At 34.0% G+C, this 23349-nt stretch overlaps 1 protein-coding gene across 2 annotated transcripts in view; it reads right to left on the bottom strand.

Moving 5' to 3' along the window:
• Positions 1–677: 677 nt before the first annotated feature.
• The window catches only part of CLYBL (citramalyl-CoA lyase), a 385303-nt gene continuing 362631 nt past the window's right edge, over positions 678–23349 (bottom strand). For both annotated transcript variants that reach the window (XM_074191965.1, XM_074191966.1), the window contains exon 8: positions 678–1372. In XM_074191965.1, the coding sequence (XP_074048066.1) occupies positions 1277–1372 (96 nt within the window). In that variant the 3' untranslated portion in view covers positions 678–1276. The remainder of the gene's footprint in view (positions 1373–23349) is intronic.

Here is a 23349-nt window from a genome sequence, read left to right as displayed (position 1 = left end):
ATCGGGCAAGAGAGGAATTTTGCCATATTAAGAAAAAGTTTAATTGAACTTTTTTTTAGATAACATGAAAATAAAAAGCAAGTAACAGGCAAACCTTGCTTAAGCTATAAGAAAAACATCAATTAACAACAACAAAAACCAAAGCACAACTGAGCTATTAAAGAACAAATATATCTACCATGATGTGGAATTGCATCAAAATAAGTAATTGTCAGTATCTTATCTATGACTAAAAAAACTGGATATGCAAATCAAATTGAATTTCACTTAATATTTCTCCTATAAAGCAGTGAGAGAAAACTCATTATTATTATTATTATTATTATTATTATTATCCAATGGCATATGTAAGCTAGTCTCATTCCTGTACAGGCACAATCTAGAAATCTATTGCTTTGTGTTTTTTTGGGGAAAGATTTTAGGGGTATGATTTCTTTGTCATGGGGAACTCCAAATGTAGGGAAACTCCTCCACTGATGCAAATATACAACTCCTTGTAGTCTTACAGAATTACTGGGGTAGTGAGACTTAAGTAACCTTCTCCTGTAGTTTGTGTCAGAGACTGGTCTTTATCCCCAAGTCCCAAGACCTTCTTTCCTTGGTACCAAGGCCTATCAACTATGCAACACTGCCTGTCAATGAATGTATTTCTCCATATTTTTTCTTAGATGCCTAAAATATTCACACAGATAATGTCTCTTTCATATATACATATATTTCTTAATTTTTTTTAATTAAAACTAGAACACAACCTGGAAGATTTATTTTAAAAAAAGATATTTTCATAAACAAATAAGATCAAGTGATCTACTCATTCCCAGAACCCTGATTACTTTCCTCCAGATTTTTGCAACAGATGTGATTCTTTGAATCTAACATTTTATAAAAAGGTATACATCTGGAGGCCAAAATAGCTTGTGATTTCATTCTAACATATGAACAATGTAACTAAAAGAGTGAGAGTGATTGGGAAGTATCTAATTGAAAAAAGATTCAGTATCCTGAATCCATGAGAAATTGTGAAATTATAAACCCATGTTTATATCACAGTAGGAAAAAACCTGTGAGACCCTAAGTTTGGGGCCAAAGGGAGAAAGCTTTCCATAAGGTGTAGATGGGATAACTGCTCCAGTATATTAACCAAAATAACTAACATGAGCTCTAAATGGCATTATATTCCAATCTGGCATACTAACAAGTCCCCAGTGTGACAGTCCCTCTTTAAGAAACCCACTGTATATGTTCCGCCCACCTGGTGAGAGTTTCTTTTAGCAGATCATTTTTTCTTGATGGCTGTGGCAAGCGTAACAATGTTCTGTGCCTGCTTCAGTAATGGCATGTCTATCATACTCCCATGGAAAGTAAAGGCTCCCTGGAAAACAGAGAATACAAACTTCCTGAAAGAATGCTTGGAAATTATAGGCTTCCTTTCCGCACACACTTGTGAAACAAGAACATTAGATCCCACCTGAATCATACTGACTTTTCTTACATAGACTTTTGAGAAGGCCAAAGTAAATAACAAAGGCAAGATTGATTCCCCTCCTCCCAAGGGGATTGGGAAGGGCGGGGAAGAAGGAGGAGGGAAGTTCAGGGTCTTAAAGAAGATGAAAAACACCCAATCACAATGTGTGGGAAGACATGCACACAGTTTAACTCTTGATATTAAGAAGAAATCAAAAGTAGATTGATCCACAAAGTCAGTTTCCAGATTAATGAATACAGATCTTATTATAATGCAGTGTTTCATATATTTCCTATATATCATTAGGAAAAATCTTTGCTTAAAAACTGGAAAAACAATAATATTCCTCTGATAACTGATTAGCTTTTAAAAGTTTTATTTTAAAAATACTATTAGAGGAGAATATTCTTATTTTGAGCCATAACAGAATGCATTGTTAGTGTATACTTAGATGATTATTATGGATTATAGGTTAGAAAGGAGTACAGAACTCAGTAGATACTGGGATTCAGAATTTTCCTCCTTCTGCTCATACAAGCTGTAAGATCATGGACATAATTAGGTCTTTAAACTTTAGTTTCCTCATCTGTTAAATGGAAAAAATAATATATAGATTGTTGAAGATTGCATTATATAATATACATAGAAAAGCACTTTGTAAGCCATAACAGATTGTGTGAATGTCCTTTATTATGATTATTATAAGATAATAAAGAGAAAGCTTGTAGTGTGAAATTAATAGAAAGGATTCAGGTTGTTGACACATCACTTAAGACAACAGAAACAAAATAGATCATGATGTTGTATGTTGGCAAGAGTTTGTTAGAAGAAAATATTAACTATTTATGTATAATACCAGAGAAAGGTTAGATGACTAGAATCTGAAACAAATATCTTGGTATACACTTGATAGTTTCTCTTTCTCATCTCATCATATCTTTCTAGATATCTCCCTCTTAGGATTCAGAGTGGGAGTGGGTGGTGGGAATGGTCTTGATGGACTGGGTATATAGTTACTTCATGCTAATAGTGGTGATGATGTGCATGTGTACAAATTCTGTACGAAGCACTTTGTCTTTCCTTCTTTCCTTTTTTTCTCTTTTTCTTTTCTTTCCTTTCTTTTGTCTTCCTCCTCCTTCTTTCCTTTTATTCCTTCATCTCTTTTAAACCATACTGAATGAAGAGCATGACACAAATAAGATCTTAGGTACCTAAGTCATTTCCAGATGCTCCATTAGCCATTGTTGCATTGATTTGTTTTAGGGACAGGATTCACCTTCCTACTTTCCTCCCCCTCCCGGGACCTGCTTGCTTCCCAGTGGGGTTTTGAAGTCATTACAGTAATATAATTACAACACGAGAAAGCTCTCAAAAATAACTGCATAAAATCCTTGAGACTTTTTCTTGAATTTATAATAAAGTTAGGTCTCTTTTTGAATACAGTCAATTTTAACTAGCCTTGAACCTAGAATCACTGGGATAGGGATAGGGGAGTAAGGTTCTTCCTCCAACTTGCATTGACACTTTCTCTGAAACTTAGCTTCTTAGAGAGTTAGCACATGAACATATCATTTAAGAAACTGGCCAAAGATCTCATAATCAATTTTGGCAGTGGGTAGAAGAGTTACATCTTTCTAGTTCCAGGGTCAGTTCTTTATCTGCTATTGAGAGGCAACCAGTGCTGCCTAGAGAAAGGTTAAACATTAAAACAGCAATAAATTTCTAACCTATAAATAATAGCTCATATTTATATAGCCAATGCTGCCTAGAAAAAAGGTTAAGACATTAAAAAAATCAACAATTATAAATAATAGCTCCTATTTATATAGTGCTTACTTCTGTATAAAGCACTCTTTCTTTCCTTCCTTCTTCCTTCTTTCATTCCCTCCTTTCTTTTAGTCTTTCATTGCTTATAAACCATACTTGAATGAAAAGTTTATCATCAGAGATAAGCTCTTAGGAACCTACACAGTTTTTTAAAAATTAATTTTGGTCAATAGTATTTTCCTGCTCTAATTATTTTTAAACAACATTTATTTATTTGTTGAAATTTGTCACAAAACATTAGTGATTCTGATAAGATAACAAACTGCCAGGGAGAATAGCATTAGGTAAAGGGCTGAAGTTAACATTTCCTGTAGGCAAAGTGGAAAGTGGTCACTCATTCCTGGGGCGGGGGGAGGGGGGGGGGCAGGGTGTCAAGAATTTCCCTTCTTAGTAGCCTACATTTTCTTTACAAGGCACTTTCCTCATCACAACTCTCTGAGGTAGCATTGTATTAAGCACCTACTAGCAGGCTGGCAGTCCCCATTTTATACTTGAAGAAACTCAGCTACAGAGAATATAGAACTCAAATTTCAATGTAGGTCTTCTGACTTTTAGTCTGGTGCTCTTTGGCTCACAACACCTTGTGTCTCCATAAAACCATAAAACTCAGTTCATGACATTTTCCCCAGCTGTGCTTATATACTTCCCAGCCCTAGTAATGATATAGCTGATTAGATGGTGCAGCAGTAGCCTAAAGTACTGGATTGTGGGTCACTTTTTCATCTTGATTAGTTTTGTGTTTTTAAAAAATTTATTCCCTGCCAGTTTTCAGACTTGGGCTGAATTTTGGTCTGACCCTATGGCTGTGACTAATTTACATTTTAAAATTGCATCATTGATTTTCACCATGATTAAAAAATTTTTCCCCTCTAGATGCATCTGTACTGCTCTTTATCCTTCTAAACATTTATATTTTTGGCTGGCAGTCCAGAGGATGTTCCATAGGTTAGGTTACATGTGAAATCAGGGCATGGAACCCATGCTGTTTTACAAGGCAATAGTCTAGTTTTCTTATTGAAGTAAATGATGAAGACCAAAGGCCTCCTGGTTATCCACCCACCAAGTGGATTATTGCCCTGTAAAACAGCACATCTGTCCTGCTAAGGCCTAAATAATAGGCTGGAGAAAGGAAATTAGCATAGATGCACATGAAATCAAAATGATGCCCACGGAATGGAAATGACAGCTTTGGGCAGATGCCATGTTCCTTGAATCTGCAAGATGAGTCAGAGTTCCATATGCACATCAAAAAGGGACTATTCCTTATAGTTTTTCAACATGGGGAGGCAATTTCCTAGTTTGTTCCATGAATGAGTTTTACTTGGAATGCATTATTGACCTCAATTTGGACCATGCCATTCTTCTAATTTTTTTTAACTCACGTGCCCCACATTCTTACTATTTTAAGATACTAGATTTATAAGATTGTGCCCTTTTATCTTATTTAGTTTCTCTAGTTGGGATTCTCAGGTATTCACTGATGCTTTTGATAGATTCTTTCATTTCTGCTCTAGAGTATACTTTTATGATTCCCAAATCTCAAAACTCTATTAGTAATACTACTACTACTTAGATTTTTGGTAAGAATTTGAAGTTTTCCTTTGTGAATTGTTTTAGATTGGATATTAGTTTCATAGTATATAGCACTTGTTATTTCATAGTATAACACTTCTTATTTATTGATTGTTATTTCATTTAAAGGATAAAGCTTCCTTAATTTTTGATAAATGTAGGTAATTTTAAAATACATTTAAAATTACACATATGTAAATATTAGATTGAGGTAGCACTGGGGAAAATTTAAGAAACCTAAAGAATCATAGTAAATACTTGCTGAGATTTTCTTTATTGATTTCAATAGCAACTAAGTTGCTTTTTCTTGTCTTCTCTTTCTACGTTCTTTCTCTTAGTAATCTCATTCATTCTCATAAATTCAACTTCTACTTCTGTGTCAAGAGATTGGTGACTTGTGAGTTGCTATTGGCACCACTGGAGGGATTATCCACACTGTAGAGATAATGAATCATGAAAATATTGAAGTTTTGAAGTACAATTTCACTTTGATGAGTGCTATGTGTATATAACAGCTCATATTTAGTAGCATTTTTAAGGAAGGAATTTAGTAAATATTGGGTTTTATTTTCCCTATTCAAGCCTCAGCAATTCTCCAGTAATAACTTACTTTAACTCTCTCTCTCTTTTTTTAGGTTTTTGCAAGGCAAACGGGGTTAAGTGGCTTGCCCAAGGCCACACAGCTAGGTAATTATTAAGTGTCTGAGACTGGATTTGAACCCAGGTACTCCTGACTCCAAGGCCGGTGCTTTATCCACTGCACCACCTAGCCGCCCCTTACTTTAACTCTTTCCAGAGTTACTGAAAAGTTACTTATTTCTCAGAGAAAGAATCTGCTTTATTTTTCTGCTGGCTAAAGCTATGATGATGATGATGACAATATTTATAGAGAAGATGGTCAAATTATTCTAGCATTTCTAGAGCTTAGTCCTTGAGGAATTCTTTTAGTGTTTACTGGAAAAATTTCAGATTACTATAAAGCAGTATAATATTTTCCCCATCCATTTTATTTTTAAATATCTTGAGCTTTAGCACTTAAGGATGTATCTACCACATATCCTGATGACAGTGTTTGCTACGATCCCTAAGATAGGATCTTCACTCTCAGAATTAATAATAAAATGTGAGAATAGCCAACACACCATTTCCTTCAGGGCTGAAATAGTTTCCTATAGCTCTCTAAGTCTTTTGACCAGTTTCTCAGTTGATAACTCAACTTAGTTAATCTCTTAAAATTTCTACTTCATAATCCTTAGATTTGTTTTTGAGATTTGGAATCTACCTTCTTCCTAAAACCTCCCTGGTGAATTCTCTGGGACAAGTTTCTATATTGAGGTAATTATTTCTTATTTATTAATATTAGGTCATCACCAGCTCCTTCCATTTTCATGGCCTGCCACAATTCACTGTCCTTTTTTTGAGATCTTTTGATAGTCAATGTCTCTTTCTTAATCTGTGACCTTACTTACCTATCAGGACCCTTGGAAAAGCAATAACCATCCTTTTTGATCCAGCTTCCTCTGGATTCAGATATGTCATTCCACAGAGAACATAAAATTGGAGACAGCCAGCATTATAATGCTCAATGGAGTGAGTGTCAGGACTCCTAGGTCCTATAATAAGGGCACCACAGACTGGGGTAAATTATTCCATAGCATCTGAAAGGGAGTTAAACTACCCTTATTGGGGATGTTGGCATACTTAAAGCTCTAGGAAATCAGGAAAATGCCCCATTCCCCCCAAAAAAAGACCGAGGGGAAGCAATTTAGATTTGATTAAAGCACATAATAAAGGAAAACGATTACAATTCTTAGTAATGCATTTTTTCTGACCCTGATTACTAGGAAGGATTTTGAGCAAAGCTATATTCTGACTTTTTAGAAAATATGGAGACTTTGAAAATCCCATTTACACATGAGTTATCATCATGGGAATGTAGATGTACTAAAAAATTCAATTATCCAATCATTCCTCAGAAAAATCCTGTATATATGCTTTAATTTACATATATACACATGTACATACACATATTTTTTCAGAAGGCTACTCAAAATTTATTAGTTTCTGTTGAGTACAAAAGAAATAAAATTACTGAGGTTGCTGGAAATCACATACATGATTGGCATAGTAAAAAAAGAGAAAAATATTTCCTTGTCTTTATTTTTGATGTTTTGCTTTTGTTTTCCTTACAACATACTCCCACACAAACAAAAATCAAACCACTACACTTGAATAACTTGCTTAATTTAAAGGGTCGGGTGGAAGTGGGAAAGGATGGGATAGGATGGGGAAAAAGGGAAGCGGGGTTTTGACCTCCCTGTATTTTTAAATACAGAGACAATTAGGAAAGGTAGGAGGCTTAGTCCTAGTTTTTCTGGGCTTAACAGACTTTCAGACTTTCTCATGGCCTCCTGAACCAAGTCACTGGAATCATGCAAAGTGCAACCTGGAGATTCTGGGACAGTTGAATGGATGACAACTTCCAGAGAAGAAATTTACTCATCCATGGTGCAGGCCTTAGTTATGTGGTGGGTGGGGATCACTTCCCCAGTGTACTCAGAATTCCCATAGGAACTTTTATGGAAGTAGAATGCATATGACTATTCTGTTATCATGAGTTGTTAGAAGTGAACCATTGTGGTAGACAATCAGAGATCAACTCAACAGAGAGTTCCATAGGGTTTGAATTCTTGTCTTAAACAAAAACAAAAACAAAAAAATTCAGTACCTGACTGATTCTATTTGTTATTTTCCAAGTTTCTGAAGTTTGTTTCCTTAATTAACTTTATTCATTCCATTATTCCTTATAAATTCCAAGATTCTTAGCATTTTTAATGGTTTTAAATTCTTAGATATTATCAAATTGATCTGGGCCCTTTCCTTCACTGCTACTGAGGGCCATGCTTCCCTAGGCCATTGTGATGTATGGGTTCCTGGGATGGAAAAACTGGACATCAGTGTTTTCCTTGTTCTTCCTTTTTCCAAAGTCATTTAGACTCTTGCTGACTGTATTAACCCCATCTGGGTTTGGGGTGGGAGGGAGAGTTCCAACCCAGTTGAAGAAGCTTATCTGAGCACCCACCTAGCCTGCCTGGTCCTGCCCCCAAGATATATCCACACCCACACATAAAACACTTAAATGATAACATAAGATAATAATTGATAAAGGACACAAATAGGTAGTAGAAATAATAGATGTTTTAAGGTTCTGAGAAGGAAGAAAAAAATTATCTCTTTCCTAGCATCTTTATTAGTAGAGAGCAGGCTGCATGTAATTTGTTAAATGAAGAACTATAGGTGAAATTATTGTGCCTCTAAACACCTCCATATCTGTTGTAGTGTTGTTTTATGATATACATGTAATATATAAGATGATGTATAATATATATACATCATATATAATATATGGTATACAATATAGCAAATATGTAATATAGAACATATGTAATATGAAACATATGTAATGTAGAATAAATATATACATGTATGTTTGTGTATATGTCTTTTAGTATATAGCTTTTAGACATAAATATGTCTTGCTACCTATTGCGTATGTGTATGCATGCATGTATATACATATATATATGTATATATACATATATATATATATAAAGTATATATTTTGTGCTATATTTATCTTGTCTCCTCTTCCTAGATCCTTTGTTTTCTTTTTACCCCCCCCCTTTGGTTTTTATAAGGCAATGAGGTTAAGTGACTTGCCCAAAGTCACACAGCTAGGTCTGAGGCCAGATTTAAACTCAGGTCCTGCTGACTCCAGGGCGGGGGCTTTATACAAATCCTATGTTTTCAAACATTTTCTTATATTCTTGGGGCTCTATATTTTGTTCTTTGGAACACAAAGGAAGTCTGGGTTACCTTAAGACTTTTTTTCCCTCTGTGATCACAGAACTAAAATTAGGTCATCCCAGATGACTTGTAGAGATGGTGGTATCTAGCTCCCTCATTTTATATGTGGGGAAGTTATAGGCCCTTAGAGATGATGTGGCTTGCATGATGCTACACAGCTAGTCAGCAGTGGAATTTGGGACTTGAACTCAGGTCTCCTGAGTCCTATTCTTGTGTTTGTTCTACTTCATGCTTCTCCCATGAAGATTTCTCTCTAGTAGCTGGAGGATCCTGTACATCACATCTTGACTTAGACAGAGCCAGTCCACCCCTTCTTGTATGAGGTCATGCTTACCTATGGTGAATGCAGCTTCTTTCCCTCCACCAGACACCTCCCCCCCCAAGTATGCTGTAAAGACCACATACTTCTTGGGACTTTGCAAATGATACAGTCACAGAGTAGCAAGTGGCTCTTGCTATTGAAGATACAATCACTCCTTTCCTTTCTGGCTGTATAAGGCATTCTTTCCTACTTCTTCTGCCTGACTGTTCCACTTCCTAAAAGAGGGAAAACCAGGTGGCTTTAATTCCTTCAGCCCGACTGCAGCCTTTCTAATCACCTACTTTTCCTTCACTTCCCCTTTGTCTAAAAGACTATTTTTTGGCACCCTATGTATATTACGTTCTTGGCGTGCTAATATTCAGTGAGCCAATGCTTATTGAGAACCTAAGATTAACTGAGAACTCTACTGGGTGTCTTTTTGTTGTTGTTCAGTTGTTTTCAACTCTTTGTGACGCCATTTAGGGTTTTCTTAGCAGAAATACAGGAGTAGTTTGCCATTCCCTTTCGCCAACTAATTTTACAAATGAGAAAACTGAGGGAAACAGGATTAAGGGTTACAAAGCTGGTAAGTATCTGAAGTGAGGTTTGAAACTCAGGCTCCAGACCCAGGATTCTATCCATGGTGCCACCTTCCTGCCCACTAGATGCTTTAGAAAAGTACTATGACTACTGCTGCTGCTGTTGGCTCCTGACAAGTTGTATCCCTCTTTAGAATGGTTTAGTGGAAAAGCTCTGAGTTCAAATTCTTCCTTTGACACTTGCCCCTTGTACTCTCATCTCCAAAATAAAGGGGTGACTCTTAAGTCTCTTCCTAGTTTTAGGTCTATAATCCTAGTATAATTCCAAGGAGTTCACAATCTACCTGGGAGATCTAAACTACACACTCAAAAAGATGTTGAAATTCAGTCTGAGTCAATAAACATTTATCAAATTATATCATGTACCAACCTATGGTAGGTGTCATTGAAAATACAAAGTGTAGGAATCTGTGTCAGCTTTCAAGGAGATTATGTTCTGTTGGTGGGGAAGGGGGAATGATTTCTTTTTTTTCTTTTTTTTTTTTTTCAATTCAATCCAATATGACAAGAATTTATTCAATGCCTGTTATGTATCAGGGATTTTACTGTGATACAAAACCAAATACCTACGTAGAGTCTACCTTCAAGGAGCTTACATTGTCTTGTGGTGGAACAATTTGCACAGAAATAAGTAATTCATAGGCTATTTACAGATCAGTAAATACCATGTACACACATTACATAATATATAGGCAGATAGGTAGCTCAATGAATAAAGAGAATCAAACCCTGAGACAAGAAAATCTGTGTTCTGGGGGGAACAATTTCTATAGAAATTATAAGGTGTGAAATATATAAAAAATCAGGGAGTAGGGAGCACCAGTAATTTTAGTGGTTACAAGCCAGCAGAGACTTAAGTCAGAGGCATTATCTTTTTTTCTGGCAATGTGTAATTCTTGGGTTACTCTCAGGTCTATTGAGACCATCCTGAAGACATGTTACAGAAAGATAGTAAGAGATAAAATAAAGCATTCTAATCTGCAGAGACAGGAGAGACTTATTTTTCTATAGCTGTGAAATAGCTATAGCTGTGAAAATTAGTCAATAAGCATTTACTTATAATTATTCTAGGTACTATGTTAAACGCTAGGCAACAAAGAAATGCAAAATGAGTTCCTATCCCCAAGAAACTTCCATTCTATGGAGGATTTAGAATCTACTGGGAATCACAAAAATGGTATAAACCACTAAAAAAAATTCTGACTATTGGCATCTATTCAAAGTCTCTATTTTGCCCAATTGAATTGAGACCCAGCAATAACCTCTGATTTTCCTTTTGGGCATAGGATAACATTCACTCTTTCTTAGGCACTTCACAGAGGTGAGATATATTGCCTACTGATTTCTCTCCCTACCCTTTCATAGTCTGGGCATAGTTACTTTTTCAGCCATGATTGCTGCAACAGAGGAAGCCAAGACTTGGCTCATCAGTAGATTAAATATGTCAGACAGGAGAATCCGAAGTGACCAGGGTCAGATAACTTTCTGTTTCTGGCTACTGGAGGTGGAGAATCCTGATTAAGTTGGTGACACAGTCCTCCCTAGCTATGATACACAGGTGGATGGGGTGGGTTCTCTTCTCCTCTCATTTGCATAATTTATTTTTCACCCAGACCTGTGAGTTCATCATTGGGAACTCCTGGTGTAGAAACTCTATCGTTGTGGATGGGCAATTTGTCTGTATCTTATAGTACTAAAGGTTGCCTGGAGGCACTGAGAATTTAAGTGATTTGTCCAGATTCACAAAGTAAAAGGTCTTGTAAAGTATTCTTTATGAAATACTATCTTTTTTTCCTCACATCACATCACAGGAAGATGGGAGAGAAGTCCTCTGATCCCTTACTATTGTCCACCGTCTTTCTCATCATCCTTCTAACCCACAGTCTAAAAGAATATTGAACTGGATTAATATCCAGTTTGGCAACTAGGTGGCATAGTGGAGGACCTGGAGCAATAGGACCTGAATTCAAATCCAGCCTCAGACATTTACCAACTGTATGATCTTGGGCAAATCACTTAATCTACTTTGTCTCAGTTCTTCATCTGTAAAATGAGTTGGAGGAGGAAGAAATAGCAAATCACTCTAGTATCTTTGTCAAGAAAACCCCAAATGGAGTCATGAAGAATAAGACTCAACTGAACAACAATTTTTCCCCCTAAACTACTAAGTTAGTTATTTCTCAAAAAGTAAGATGGAAAGAGGCAATGATGTTAGAAACAGAAAGGAAATTTATTATAATTACTTTTGGGAGCTAGAGAAAAAGATCATTACAACTTCTAAGCTTATTACTGTAACTATTATTATATCAAAAGGCAAAATATTATTTTTAATGTGTAAAGTAGTTACAGTGGGACATATGAATGATATCTTTCTTTTTTCTTTTCTTTTTTTTGGTAAGGCAATGGGGTTAAGTCACTTGCCCAAGATCACACAACTAGGTAATTATTAAGTGTCTGAATATGAATTTGAACTTAGGTCCTTCTGACTCCAGGGTTGGTGCTTTATCCACTGTGCCGCCTGTCTGGATATGAATGGTATTTCAGCCTTGCAAATAAAAAAGCTTCAGTGAGGATGATGACAAAATATGTCATTATAGTCTTGCTTTTGCTTTTGAAGGTAATTCTTTTTTTTGGTATATACATACATACATACATACATACATACATATATATATATATATGTATATGTATACATATATATATATATAGAGAGAGAGAGAGAGACAGAGAGACTTTAAACCTTTAGTATTTATTAATCTTTAGTTGTTTAAAATTTGTCTTTTTCATTACAAACCTGAAAAAACCTGAACATTTCTACATTCAAGAAATGGAAAAAAGAGGAGTGTTTTAAACTGTGGGTCTCTATTATATGTAGCTTGTTTTTAAAAGTATATATAAATCAAGACCATGCTGGTTGTTTGTGTTGTGGTTATTTAAAAATATATACCTGAATATTAATCTTATTAATAGGTTGTGAATTTAATTTTAGCAGCTAGTTGATTTTTGTCCCTAAGTAATAAACAAAGGGTATATTAACTCTATATTTACTATTAAAAAAGTAAATCTGCTACTGGAATCATTAAATGATTAAAATGTACCTGTTACTTCTCTGTTATTACTAATAATATTTTATACATTAAATTATCTTTTCAATGTACAAAAAGCAGCTTTTTTCTTCCCCCTGCCTCTCATCTCCTTTCCTTGGGGAAAAAGAAGAAAAACCAAATTCTTGTATCAAATACATATAATCAAGTAAAACAAATTCTTGTCTTCACCACGTCCAAAAATTCAGTGTCTTATTCTGTGGCCTGAGTTCATCACTTCTTTTTCAGGAGGTGGGCAGCAACAAAAGCATGTTGGAGTAAATTGTTAAATTTTCATTGTGAGCATTAATACCCTGAAAATCAGTAAGTTACAAATCAAGGCTTGATTTTATTATCATTTTTTGATTGTCTGAACTTAAGGAAATGATAGAGAAAATGCCAATTATGAAGGTTAAACCTAAAAATGTGTCTTGTGAAAATTTATTTTAAATAACATGTTTTATTGTAGAACCTCTGCTAATGTTTTAATTTACATGAACAGGAAATTTTTTGGTGAGTTGTGACAATGCTTATATGGGAAAGTTTAGCTCCAACAACTATTCCCTTTTCTACTTTAAAGGCATCAGAAGCAAAATATTGCTAGGAATTCCATTAAGGAGCTTCAATTCCTCCTGCATATTTGAAGAATGTAGAAAAAACTATTACTTCATTGGAAAGGACTGTAAAAATCCTGGTCCATGAAGACTATCTTGAAAGGCTAAAACAAACCTTAGGTTTCAGAGCATCAGAGAGAATTGCTAAGGAGGGGAACTTACTTTTGGTGTTAGTTTATTACTAACCTACTTTAGTATAAATTTAACAGGGCAGCAGTATTTTGTCTCTGAGTTTAGAAATTAGAAAAAACCTTGAAGGAACTAGCCCATCCCTCTACTTTTGACAGAACACTGACATACCAGCACAAAATATCTGATGCTGAACTTCAGGAAATTACAATAATATACTTGATGCCAACCTCTGAGAAGGCAGGAAAATGGAGGTCACTTATGCTTGAAAGTCTTGTTCCTGCCTGCCAGGTCAATGACAGTCCTGAGAAAATTCCAGGGATCCATCTGCTGTCTCCCTATGACTTTCCAACAAACAGAAATAGGAAAAGTTTCCCTGTCTGAGGTAGTTCTCAGTAACCTTGGGGCAGAAACAAAAGAGGATTTGGAAAAGGTTTGTATGACAACAGGACCATCTTTTCCCTCTCTTCTCTGTCCCTCTTGCTGCAGGAGATCATGTGAGGTCTTCTATTATATATAATAGTGTGCTGCTTTCAGGCTAGACTTTTTAAAATCTTTACAGAACTTCTGCTAATTTAATTTATATGAACTACATGTGAGGCAAATTACTTTTATAATTTTAGAAGATAAAATTTAAAAGAATTTAGAAGGAACAACAATCATATTCCTAGATGACTGGAAATTGAAAGAATAGGTAGCACTTAAATCTATGATTCTATGACTCAATTGGGTAGAGTCAGGAAGATCTGAGTTCAAATCCAGTCTCAGGACATTTACTAGCTATGTGACATTAGTCAAGTACACTTAATCTCTCTCAGCCTCAGTTTCCTAAGATGTAAAATGCTTCCTAGGATTAGTGGGAGGCTAAGATGAGGTATATTTATTATGTGCTTTGCAAACCTTAAAGTGCATATAACTGTGATCATTATCATCATCTTCTGAAACTTTTTAAGCCTCAGTTTTCTCATTTGTAAAGATTATTTTGAGGATAAAATAAAATAAAATAAAATAAGTAAAGTGCCTATGTAGAAGCAGGTAAGCTTCCTTCTTGAAAGAAGTCTTCCTTTTAGTTTTAGTAGTGTCTTGTATCTAGTAGTATATCTAGAGGTCTATCATGTTTGCTGAATTAAATTTAAGGCTTTTTGGGTGAGTGGGTGGGTGGGGAATCCAGAACATTATATGAAAGACAGTCAGTAGAATACTATCATAGTAATGGATAAAAATCCCATTTATTTAGGAATATTAACATCTAAAGGTGACATATATTGGCAAATAAGATTTTGAGCTTCTCACAAATCTTCATAATCTTAGAAACCTGTTTTTTTTAAATCTTGTAAAATTTGTACAGTGCTGTGATTTCCCTGGTGCATGTGCTACCTCCTTCAATGTCAACTTCATAATATATGGTGAAAATTATGTGATTTATTGGAACAAATCCTTGAACTTTTATTGACATATTTAGTTAGTGACATTTTGACATATTTAATTTTGTGAGCTATATAGTTGTTTATATGTAAGACACATAAGGACTATAATTGGACAGAAAAATCATTTAAACTTAGTAAGATTTCCTCAGTTTACTTATTCTGACATTTCCCAAATAAAACTGATCAGAAATGGCACATGTCTTCTTTAATTTCAGGAGAAGATGGCAAAAGGTCAGGTCACTTGATGATGTGTCTTGACGAAGGTGACATTCTTCAAAGAGATCACCTAATTACTTTAAAATTTTCTGTCTGCCAGGACTTTATGAGTCAGTAAAACAATGATTATTTGATACATATTTTAAAAAGTTAAAATACTAAACACTACAAGTAGATAGAAAGGGAATGAGGATAGTTTTATTCTCTTTGGGTAAGAAACTTTTTTTTTCCTTTTGAGAGTTACTAAACTCCCAAAGGTAGAGTGGGGGATTCAATGTAGAATGTACAAATAAAAAACAATTTACCTTTAAAAGTCTGTGTGTGTAGTGAGAGATAAAAAGTCAGAAATAGAAACAGAAAGTCAGAGATAGAGAAAGAAACACATTCCAATCATCTACTTTTAAAATTTAAAACAGGAAAGATGACCAAATATGTAAATAATCAAAAAATTAGAAGGGCTTTGGGAGGTCACTAATATACTATTAGTGGAGTTATATATTAATATGATAAATGTGGAAGATAGTTTTCAATTATCCCATAAGAGCAAAGACAGAAAGGCCCATGTATATATAAAGATATTAATAGTCACCCTTTTTGTTGTAGCAAAGAACTAGAAAAAGTAGGAAATTAATCAGCTGTGGAATGACTTAATAAATTATAATATATGAATGAAACTGAATATTATTCTATCATAAGAAATTTCAGATATGAGAAATTCATAGAGACATTAAAAACATGAAATAATATATTAAATGAAATGTGAAATCAATAGAACTCAAGAACATATATATACATACAGTATATGATATTTATATACCATATATTATAACATATATATAATATATAAATACACATATGCAATGACTACAACAATACAAAAAAAGAACAAAACTGAATGTTGTGTAATTATAATGACTGAGTTTACCTGTGGAGAAGGGATAAGAAAATTTAGCTCTTTTTTTTTTTGTTGGAGAAAATGCCCAGAGCTAAGTGATAGAATGTCTCGTTCATGGAACAGTCAGGAAGTGTCATTGGATCAAAGGGTATGTGTTGGGGAATAAGGTATAAGAAGACTAGAAAGAAAGACTAGATTATGAAGGGCTTTGAAATCCAAATAGAGCATTTTTATATTTGTTCCTGGGAAACCAGAGTGTGTGTGTTTGTGTGTGTGTGTGTGTGTGTGTGTGTGTGTGTGTGTGTGTGTGTGTGTGTGTTTGGGTGTTTGTGTAAGATCGACCTACATTTTAGGAAAAATTACTTTTAGTAGTGGATGGTAGATCAATGGAGGGCCTGCACTAGAGTGATGGCAGTGCCAGGGGAGTTTTGCAAAAGCCACAAATGACAGGCAAAGACCAGCAACTGACAGAAAAGATTTAGAAATGCATAAATGCATAAAATATATGTATAGTATTATATAATATAAACATATTTTATCTTTTAAAATCATAATAATTAAAGCTTCTTCTCTGGTATGAAGAGAGGTACAAAAATTTTATGTGGAATTTCCAGATTGCAGGGGCATCTGATGATGTGGCAGGGATAACTGAATGTAGATACAGATGAACAGAGACAGATGAAATGAATGACACCTCATTACCTAATTTTTCTTTAAGGTTTCCAAAGAAACTTTATCACAAAAGCCAAGTCATTTGTCTTCTTTTAAAATTATACATTAATATGCTGAGCGAGATGAGCAGAACCAGAAAAACTTTGTACACCCTAACAGCAACATGGGGGGTGATGATCAACCTTGATGAACTTGCTCATTCCATCAGTGCAACAATTAGGGACAATTTTGGCTATCTGCGATGGAAAAATACCATCTGTATCCAGAGAAAGAATTGTGGAGTTTAAACAAAGACCAAAGATTATTACCTTTAACTTAGAAAAAAAAACCCTGTTATCTTTTTATGTAATTTTGCTATCTCTTATACTTTATTTTTCTTCCTTAAGGATATGCTTTCTCTGCCATCACATTCAACTGAGATCAATGTATACCATGGAAACAATGTAAAGACTAATAGACTGCCTTCTGTGGGGGTGGGGGGAGGGAAGCAAGATTAGGAGAAAAATTGTAAAACTCAAAATAAATAAACTCTTTCTTGAATGACAAAAAACTATACATCAATATTAACTGCTGAAATTTATATATAAATAATTGTAAAGATATAGTTTCAAATAGAGATGTTACTATAACCATTGCTAATAACAGTAATACTAATTGGCATTTGATAGCACTTTAAACTTTTGTAAACTATTTTGCAAATATTATCACAGTTTATTGTCACAACAACCCTGGGAGAGGTAGATGCTCTTATCCCCATTTTACAGATGAGGAAATTTAGGAGGACAGATATTACTTGATTACACAGTTAATAAGTGTCTGAGACTGGATTTGAATTCAAGTATTCCTGACTACAGAACCAGTATTGTTTTTAAAAAGCTTATTTATTTAAAGCAGTGGGTTTAAGTGACTTGTCAAAGGTCACACAGCTAGGCAATTATTAAGTGTCCGAGGTCATATTTGAATTTAGGTCCTCCTGACTCCGGGGCCAGTGCTTTATCCACTGTGCCACCTAGCTGCCTCAAGACCCGGTATTCTAAATAGTAAACAGATATGTTGCTTTATGTATACCTGTAGCTCTATCTCTAGAGATAACTATATTTATAATTTTATTTATGTATTTATGTATTTATTTTTAGGGTTTTTTTTACAAGGCAAATGGGATTAAGTGGCTTGCCCAAGGCCACACAGCTAGGTAATTAAGTGTCTGAGACTGGATTTGAACCCAGGTACTCCTGACTCCAGGGCCAGTGCTTTATCCACTGCGCCACCTAGCCGCCCCAATTTCATTTATCTTTTAAAAATTTGTTTATTTTTTGAATTTTACAATTTTCTCCCTAATCTTGCTTCCCTCCTCTCAACCCCTACAGAAGGCAATCTGATACTCTTTATGTTTGTTTGTTTGTTTGTTTTTAGATTTTTCAAGGCAATGGGGCTAAGTGGCTTGCCCAAGGCCACAAGACTAGGTAATATTAAGTGTCTGAGGTCAGATTTGAACCCAGGTACTCTTGACTCTAAGGCCAGTGCTCTATCCACCTGGCCACCCCTCTGATAGTCTTTACATTGCTTCCATGCTATACATTGATCCAAATTGAATGTGTTGAGAAAGGAATCATATCCTTAAGGAAAAAAACAAAGTATAAGAGATAGCAAAATTACATAACAAGATTAACTTAAAAAAAAATAGAGGTCTTTGTTCAAACTCCAAAATTCTTTCTCTGGATGTAACTATAATTTTAAAAGGAGCTACTGTATAATACTGTTGTAATCAAAGCATTTTGAAAACCTCCAAGTGATGTACAAATATGTTATTTTTCATTTCAGCTATATCTACTAATTGCTACCTCTATATCTACAGCTATATAGATAGAAACAAATCTTTATAATTATCAACATGATTTTAAATGGGTTAAATATAATATAACTATATTACATATATAATCATATATAATAATAGCTAATAATAGCTTCTGATATTTATATAATGCTTTAAAGTTTCCAAGGGGAATTACATTTCATTGATCCTCAAAAAAACCCGGTGAAGAAAGTACTAGTATTATTCCCATTCCCAGATTAGACTGAAAGAGGTTACATAGGTTTTTAAGGATCAACCAGCTAAAAAAGCATTTGAGGCAGCATCCAAATTCAGGTCTTTCTGAAGCCAAGGCTAGCATTTTGTATCCACTTTTCCAACCAGCTACTGAATTATAGCTACACACACACACACACACACACACACACACACACACACACACACACACACACAGACACATACACATCTCTTTCTATATCTGTATTTATTTATTTGTCCTATCATGTTTTTTAATTATACTTTTCTCTTTATCAATAATCTGGAAAAATCATTTAATTTGGAATACTATTTAGTTTATAAAAGCTATAAATATGAACTTTGGAGTTGTGAAAATCATTTACTGAACTGGAGAGTCAGTGACTACAATATGATACACTCATGTTTGCTAATGCAATTCAAACGTGAAAACCCAAAGAACTAACTGTTTAGAAGGTATAAAAATGTCATAAATTGAAGTCATGTTTTTCTCCCCAGAAACAAAGCATGTTACTGCTTAGCTTCATCTGTCAGAGAAGTCAGAGAGATCTGCCTTCTCCTGATATTACATAAAGTAGTATCACCTTTTGTACTTCCAGAAAAGGCAATAGTCCTGGAGAAAATGCTATTATCCTCATTTTATAGATAATGGGAAGATGACTTGCTCATATTTCCAGAAATAGTAAGAATCAGAGCTGTAGTTCAAATCCACATTTGTAATATCTCTCGGATCAGGTTTTTCTCAATATTTCTTAGACTGAGGGTCAAATATGGGTTTAAAGCTCTCCACACCTACTAGTTTAGTAGCTTTCAAATGTAAAAGGAAATATGTGGCCAAGGAGAAATAAAAACACTAAATGAACAAATTGAGAGAGAGAGGAGAGGAAAAGAGATTGAGATTATGATTTGCTAGAAGGACTGAAGTAATCAGAGCTATGTACGATGTATTAGAGTAGAGATAAATCTAGATCAGAATCATAAAAGAGGAGAGAAAAATAGTTTAATAGAGAGTTATGGGCTGTGTGTGTGTTTGTGTGTGTGTGTGTGTGTGTGTGTGTGTGTGTGTGTAAATGAAAACTGCAAAGGCATATGTTCCCTTTCCTTAATCCTATAAGGAACCTTATGTTGTTTAGTTATTTTCAGTTGTGTCTGACTCTTTGTGACCCCTTTTGGGGTTTTCTTGGCAAAGATACTGAAGTGGTTTGCCATTACCTTTTTCAACTCATTTTACAGATGAGGAAACTGAGGCAAATAGCATTAAGTGACTTGCCTGGTGTCATAAAAATATTAAGTGTCTGAGGTCAAATTTGAACTCAGGTCTTCCTGACTCTAGATATGACATTCTATCCACTGTGCTTTTTAACTGCCAGGTATCTTTTAGATGGCATATAATATTTAAAAAAATCCATATAAAAATATTCTGGCAGTCCTAACCCTATTTAACTCATGTTTATGATTGTTGTGTTTTGTAGGTTTATGGTTATAAGGTTTGTACTTTTCAGGTATATTTTGAATTTCCACCTGGGAATGAATGGATTCTTTTCAGTCAGCTCAAAGCCCATTAAATTGATTTTACAAAAATGGCAAGAATCCCTGGAAGAGATGATCCCCAAAGCATTTTAAACTTCTAAAATTATAAAGTTTTGTAAAAATGGGGGGAACCTAAAAAGGTATCCTTCATTCTCTAGGATTTATCCTATCACATGTCAATGGAAATCAGAATGAAGTTGAATACAAATATCACTAGTATTTCAAGATTTTTCTTTTACAAAAATGATAATTGATCATTGAAAAACCAGTTTAAAAGTAAACCTCATCACAATTACAGTTGGGAAATTCAAATTGTGCCATTTAATTCTAAAAAAAAGAAAGAACTGAGGAACTGAAGTTAATAAAAAACTGCAAAAAATAGTTTTATTTCCCTCCTTCTTTCACATTTACTAAGAAATGCCAGTTTCTGTTTTTATTATCCAGACTTCCAACCAAAGGTGGTTGAATCTTGGGGGATGGGAAAGGATGGGTGCTGCTGTGTAGTAGTGCTATGCATGGTCTCTAAGTGGAAACAGTTCTTTTCAGTTGACAAAAAAGATACCAGTCTTTAGTTCATCTCTTTGATCTGAGTCGAAGAGAAGTAGTAGGATTGCTGGCTTGGGAATGCACGGAAACGATATTTTTTGGCTGAATGGACAATCTGAGCTCTCTCAGTGAGCTCAGTATAAGGCCATCTGGATAACACATTATTTCTTTGCTTAACCTATGCTTTTGAAAACACAAATAAGAGGTTGGTATATTCAGTCAGATACCTATGCAAAACATTTGCTTTCAATATTTGGAGCAAGGTGAGATTTTATTTTTTGTATTTTCTATCTGAGAAGAGTCATTTCACAAGAGGAAATGCCCTAGCTTGAACCATCATTCTTTGTTAAAATTTATAAATAATTATATGCCTATAAAGATTTTGCTCATTCATATTAGCTCCACTATTTTGCAATGGCATACTGATCTCATTGCCCTCCTCATTGCCCCATTTTAATGATGAGGAAGTCTGTGAGGACCTGTTAAGTTAGGTTAGGCAATACCTTGATATGTTAGTATTTATCTGTGTTAAAAGAATTTAAACTATAGTTGCGAAATACAACAAAAGACAAAGTAAGTCTTCAAATACAGCTGAAAGAAGCAATAGAAATAATGAATCAAATAAGACAAGAGGGACAATCAAAGGTGAGAAATGCTAAAAGCAGACTCATAATAGAACAATAAAGACTAGAAGAGTCCCTGAATTACTGTACCTTAGCTACTTGGATATGGGTGCTTTACCAAACCACTTAAAATTGTCACTAGCAAAAATTATAATTGTCATATGTTGCTGTTTATATGTATGTTACAAATATATTACATGTATATGAATCCTTTATATATAGATATGTTTCATATATAAAATCATATATTATATAGCAGTGCATTATATTATATTATTTCTATTCTTTGATATTTTCCCCTTCAGATTCTCTATTCTTAAAATGATCCTATATTGGTTTTGTGTTGTAATTTCCTCTCCAAATGAAAGAAGGAAATGATTATTTTAAAATGATACTCTTTCCACTTAGTTGTTATATTTGACTTAGAAATGATGAAAAATAGAAGGAGAAATGATCTGGTTTGTACCAGACTTCTAAGATATATTATATCTATCTATCTATCTATAAATCCTGAGATATATATTATATCTTATAGGATTTTATACAATGCATATATATATATATAAAATCCTATGATACTTATATCTTGTAGAATTTTCAATATTTTTTATTTATATACCTTTTAAACATTAATTTTTGATTTTTTTATTTTGAGTATTTATTTTTGATATCTATTAAAAATGTTTAATGGCTAAAAGAACTATGAGCAAAATCCCACTTACTCGGTAAATAGAATTTCGGTTAGAAAACAGAATTTTCTAATATAATTATAATTTTATTATTTGGATACAGTCTATAATGGTATATTTGCTTTAAAAAAATCTTAATATGAAATCATTTCCTTCTTCCTTCCCCTATTCCCCAAATCATTTTCAAAATGTGAGATGCAATTCAGCAATAGCTAGCTAGTAAGGAGTCAAGATGGAATCAGATTATTGGAAAATGATTCTGAGAATTTAATATAAATCACATGTGCTGAACAAAAGGCATTAGTATTTTATGGACTAACTATTTTTCCAAAAGAATTAGCAATGGAAAAAAAAGTCAAATAGTGCTTATACTTTGAACTGAACCCTCACTCTGACTCTTTGAAAGAAGCAAGCATGAAAGAATATGGACTTTTAAGTACAATTAATAACAATTGGAATACAAATGTTTTAGTTTTTAAAAATTAAAAATATCAGCATCACAGTGTTAGATGGAATATTGAATTTTTCACCTTTTCCAATAGATATCAAAAAACAAAGATGAACTTTAAAATTCTCTAATGCCAACTGATAAATTTAATTCTTACTAGTGGGTACAACTGTGCTGAGGATTTAATTCCATAAATAAACTGAAGTAGCCTAGGTTTAGACCTTTTCCTGACAAAGACCACCATAATTGCCTGCCAAATTGTTATAAATTATATGAGCTGAATATTATTTTTAATTCAAAATGTTGCTCACTGGGGATTGAGCTGGGGACATTGAACTTTATTTGCTTATAACTTCAATTAAAAAGTAAAACAAAACAAAAACCTTGTAATGATGCCAGCTGAAATAAAAATAATTTATCTGTCCATGATCTAATAATTCAAATTCCCAGGATTTTATTATTTTTTGGTGGTAGGGAGAGGAGAAAAGAGAACTTTCAGCTTTGATTAATAACATTAGAAAGAAAAGATAAAAAAATTATCAACAGTGTAATTTTCATAGATAATGTTGATCTTTGAGTAGAATGGAATTTGAAATGGGAGCAGAAAAAAGAAGAGAAGAGGAAACCAAGTCATTTTGTTTTGTCAGGATAATTCTATTTTAAAGCAAAAATTCATTGGCAGGGAAATAAAAGGGTTTATTTGATGTTGAAGTTTTGGGGGATTGATGGGGAGACTTCACTAGGACAGAACTCCTCAGTTTTCCTTTCTTTGAGAGTTACC

The sequence above is a fragment of the Macrotis lagotis genome, chromosome 6 (genome assembly GCF_037893015.1).
Source record: "Macrotis lagotis isolate mMagLag1 chromosome 6, bilby.v1.9.chrom.fasta, whole genome shotgun sequence".
Lineage (NCBI taxonomy): Eukaryota > Metazoa > Chordata > Mammalia > Peramelemorphia > Peramelidae > Macrotis > Macrotis lagotis.
The sequence above is the reverse complement of the archived record's forward strand: the minus strand, read 5'-3'. Positions and strand labels throughout refer to the sequence as shown.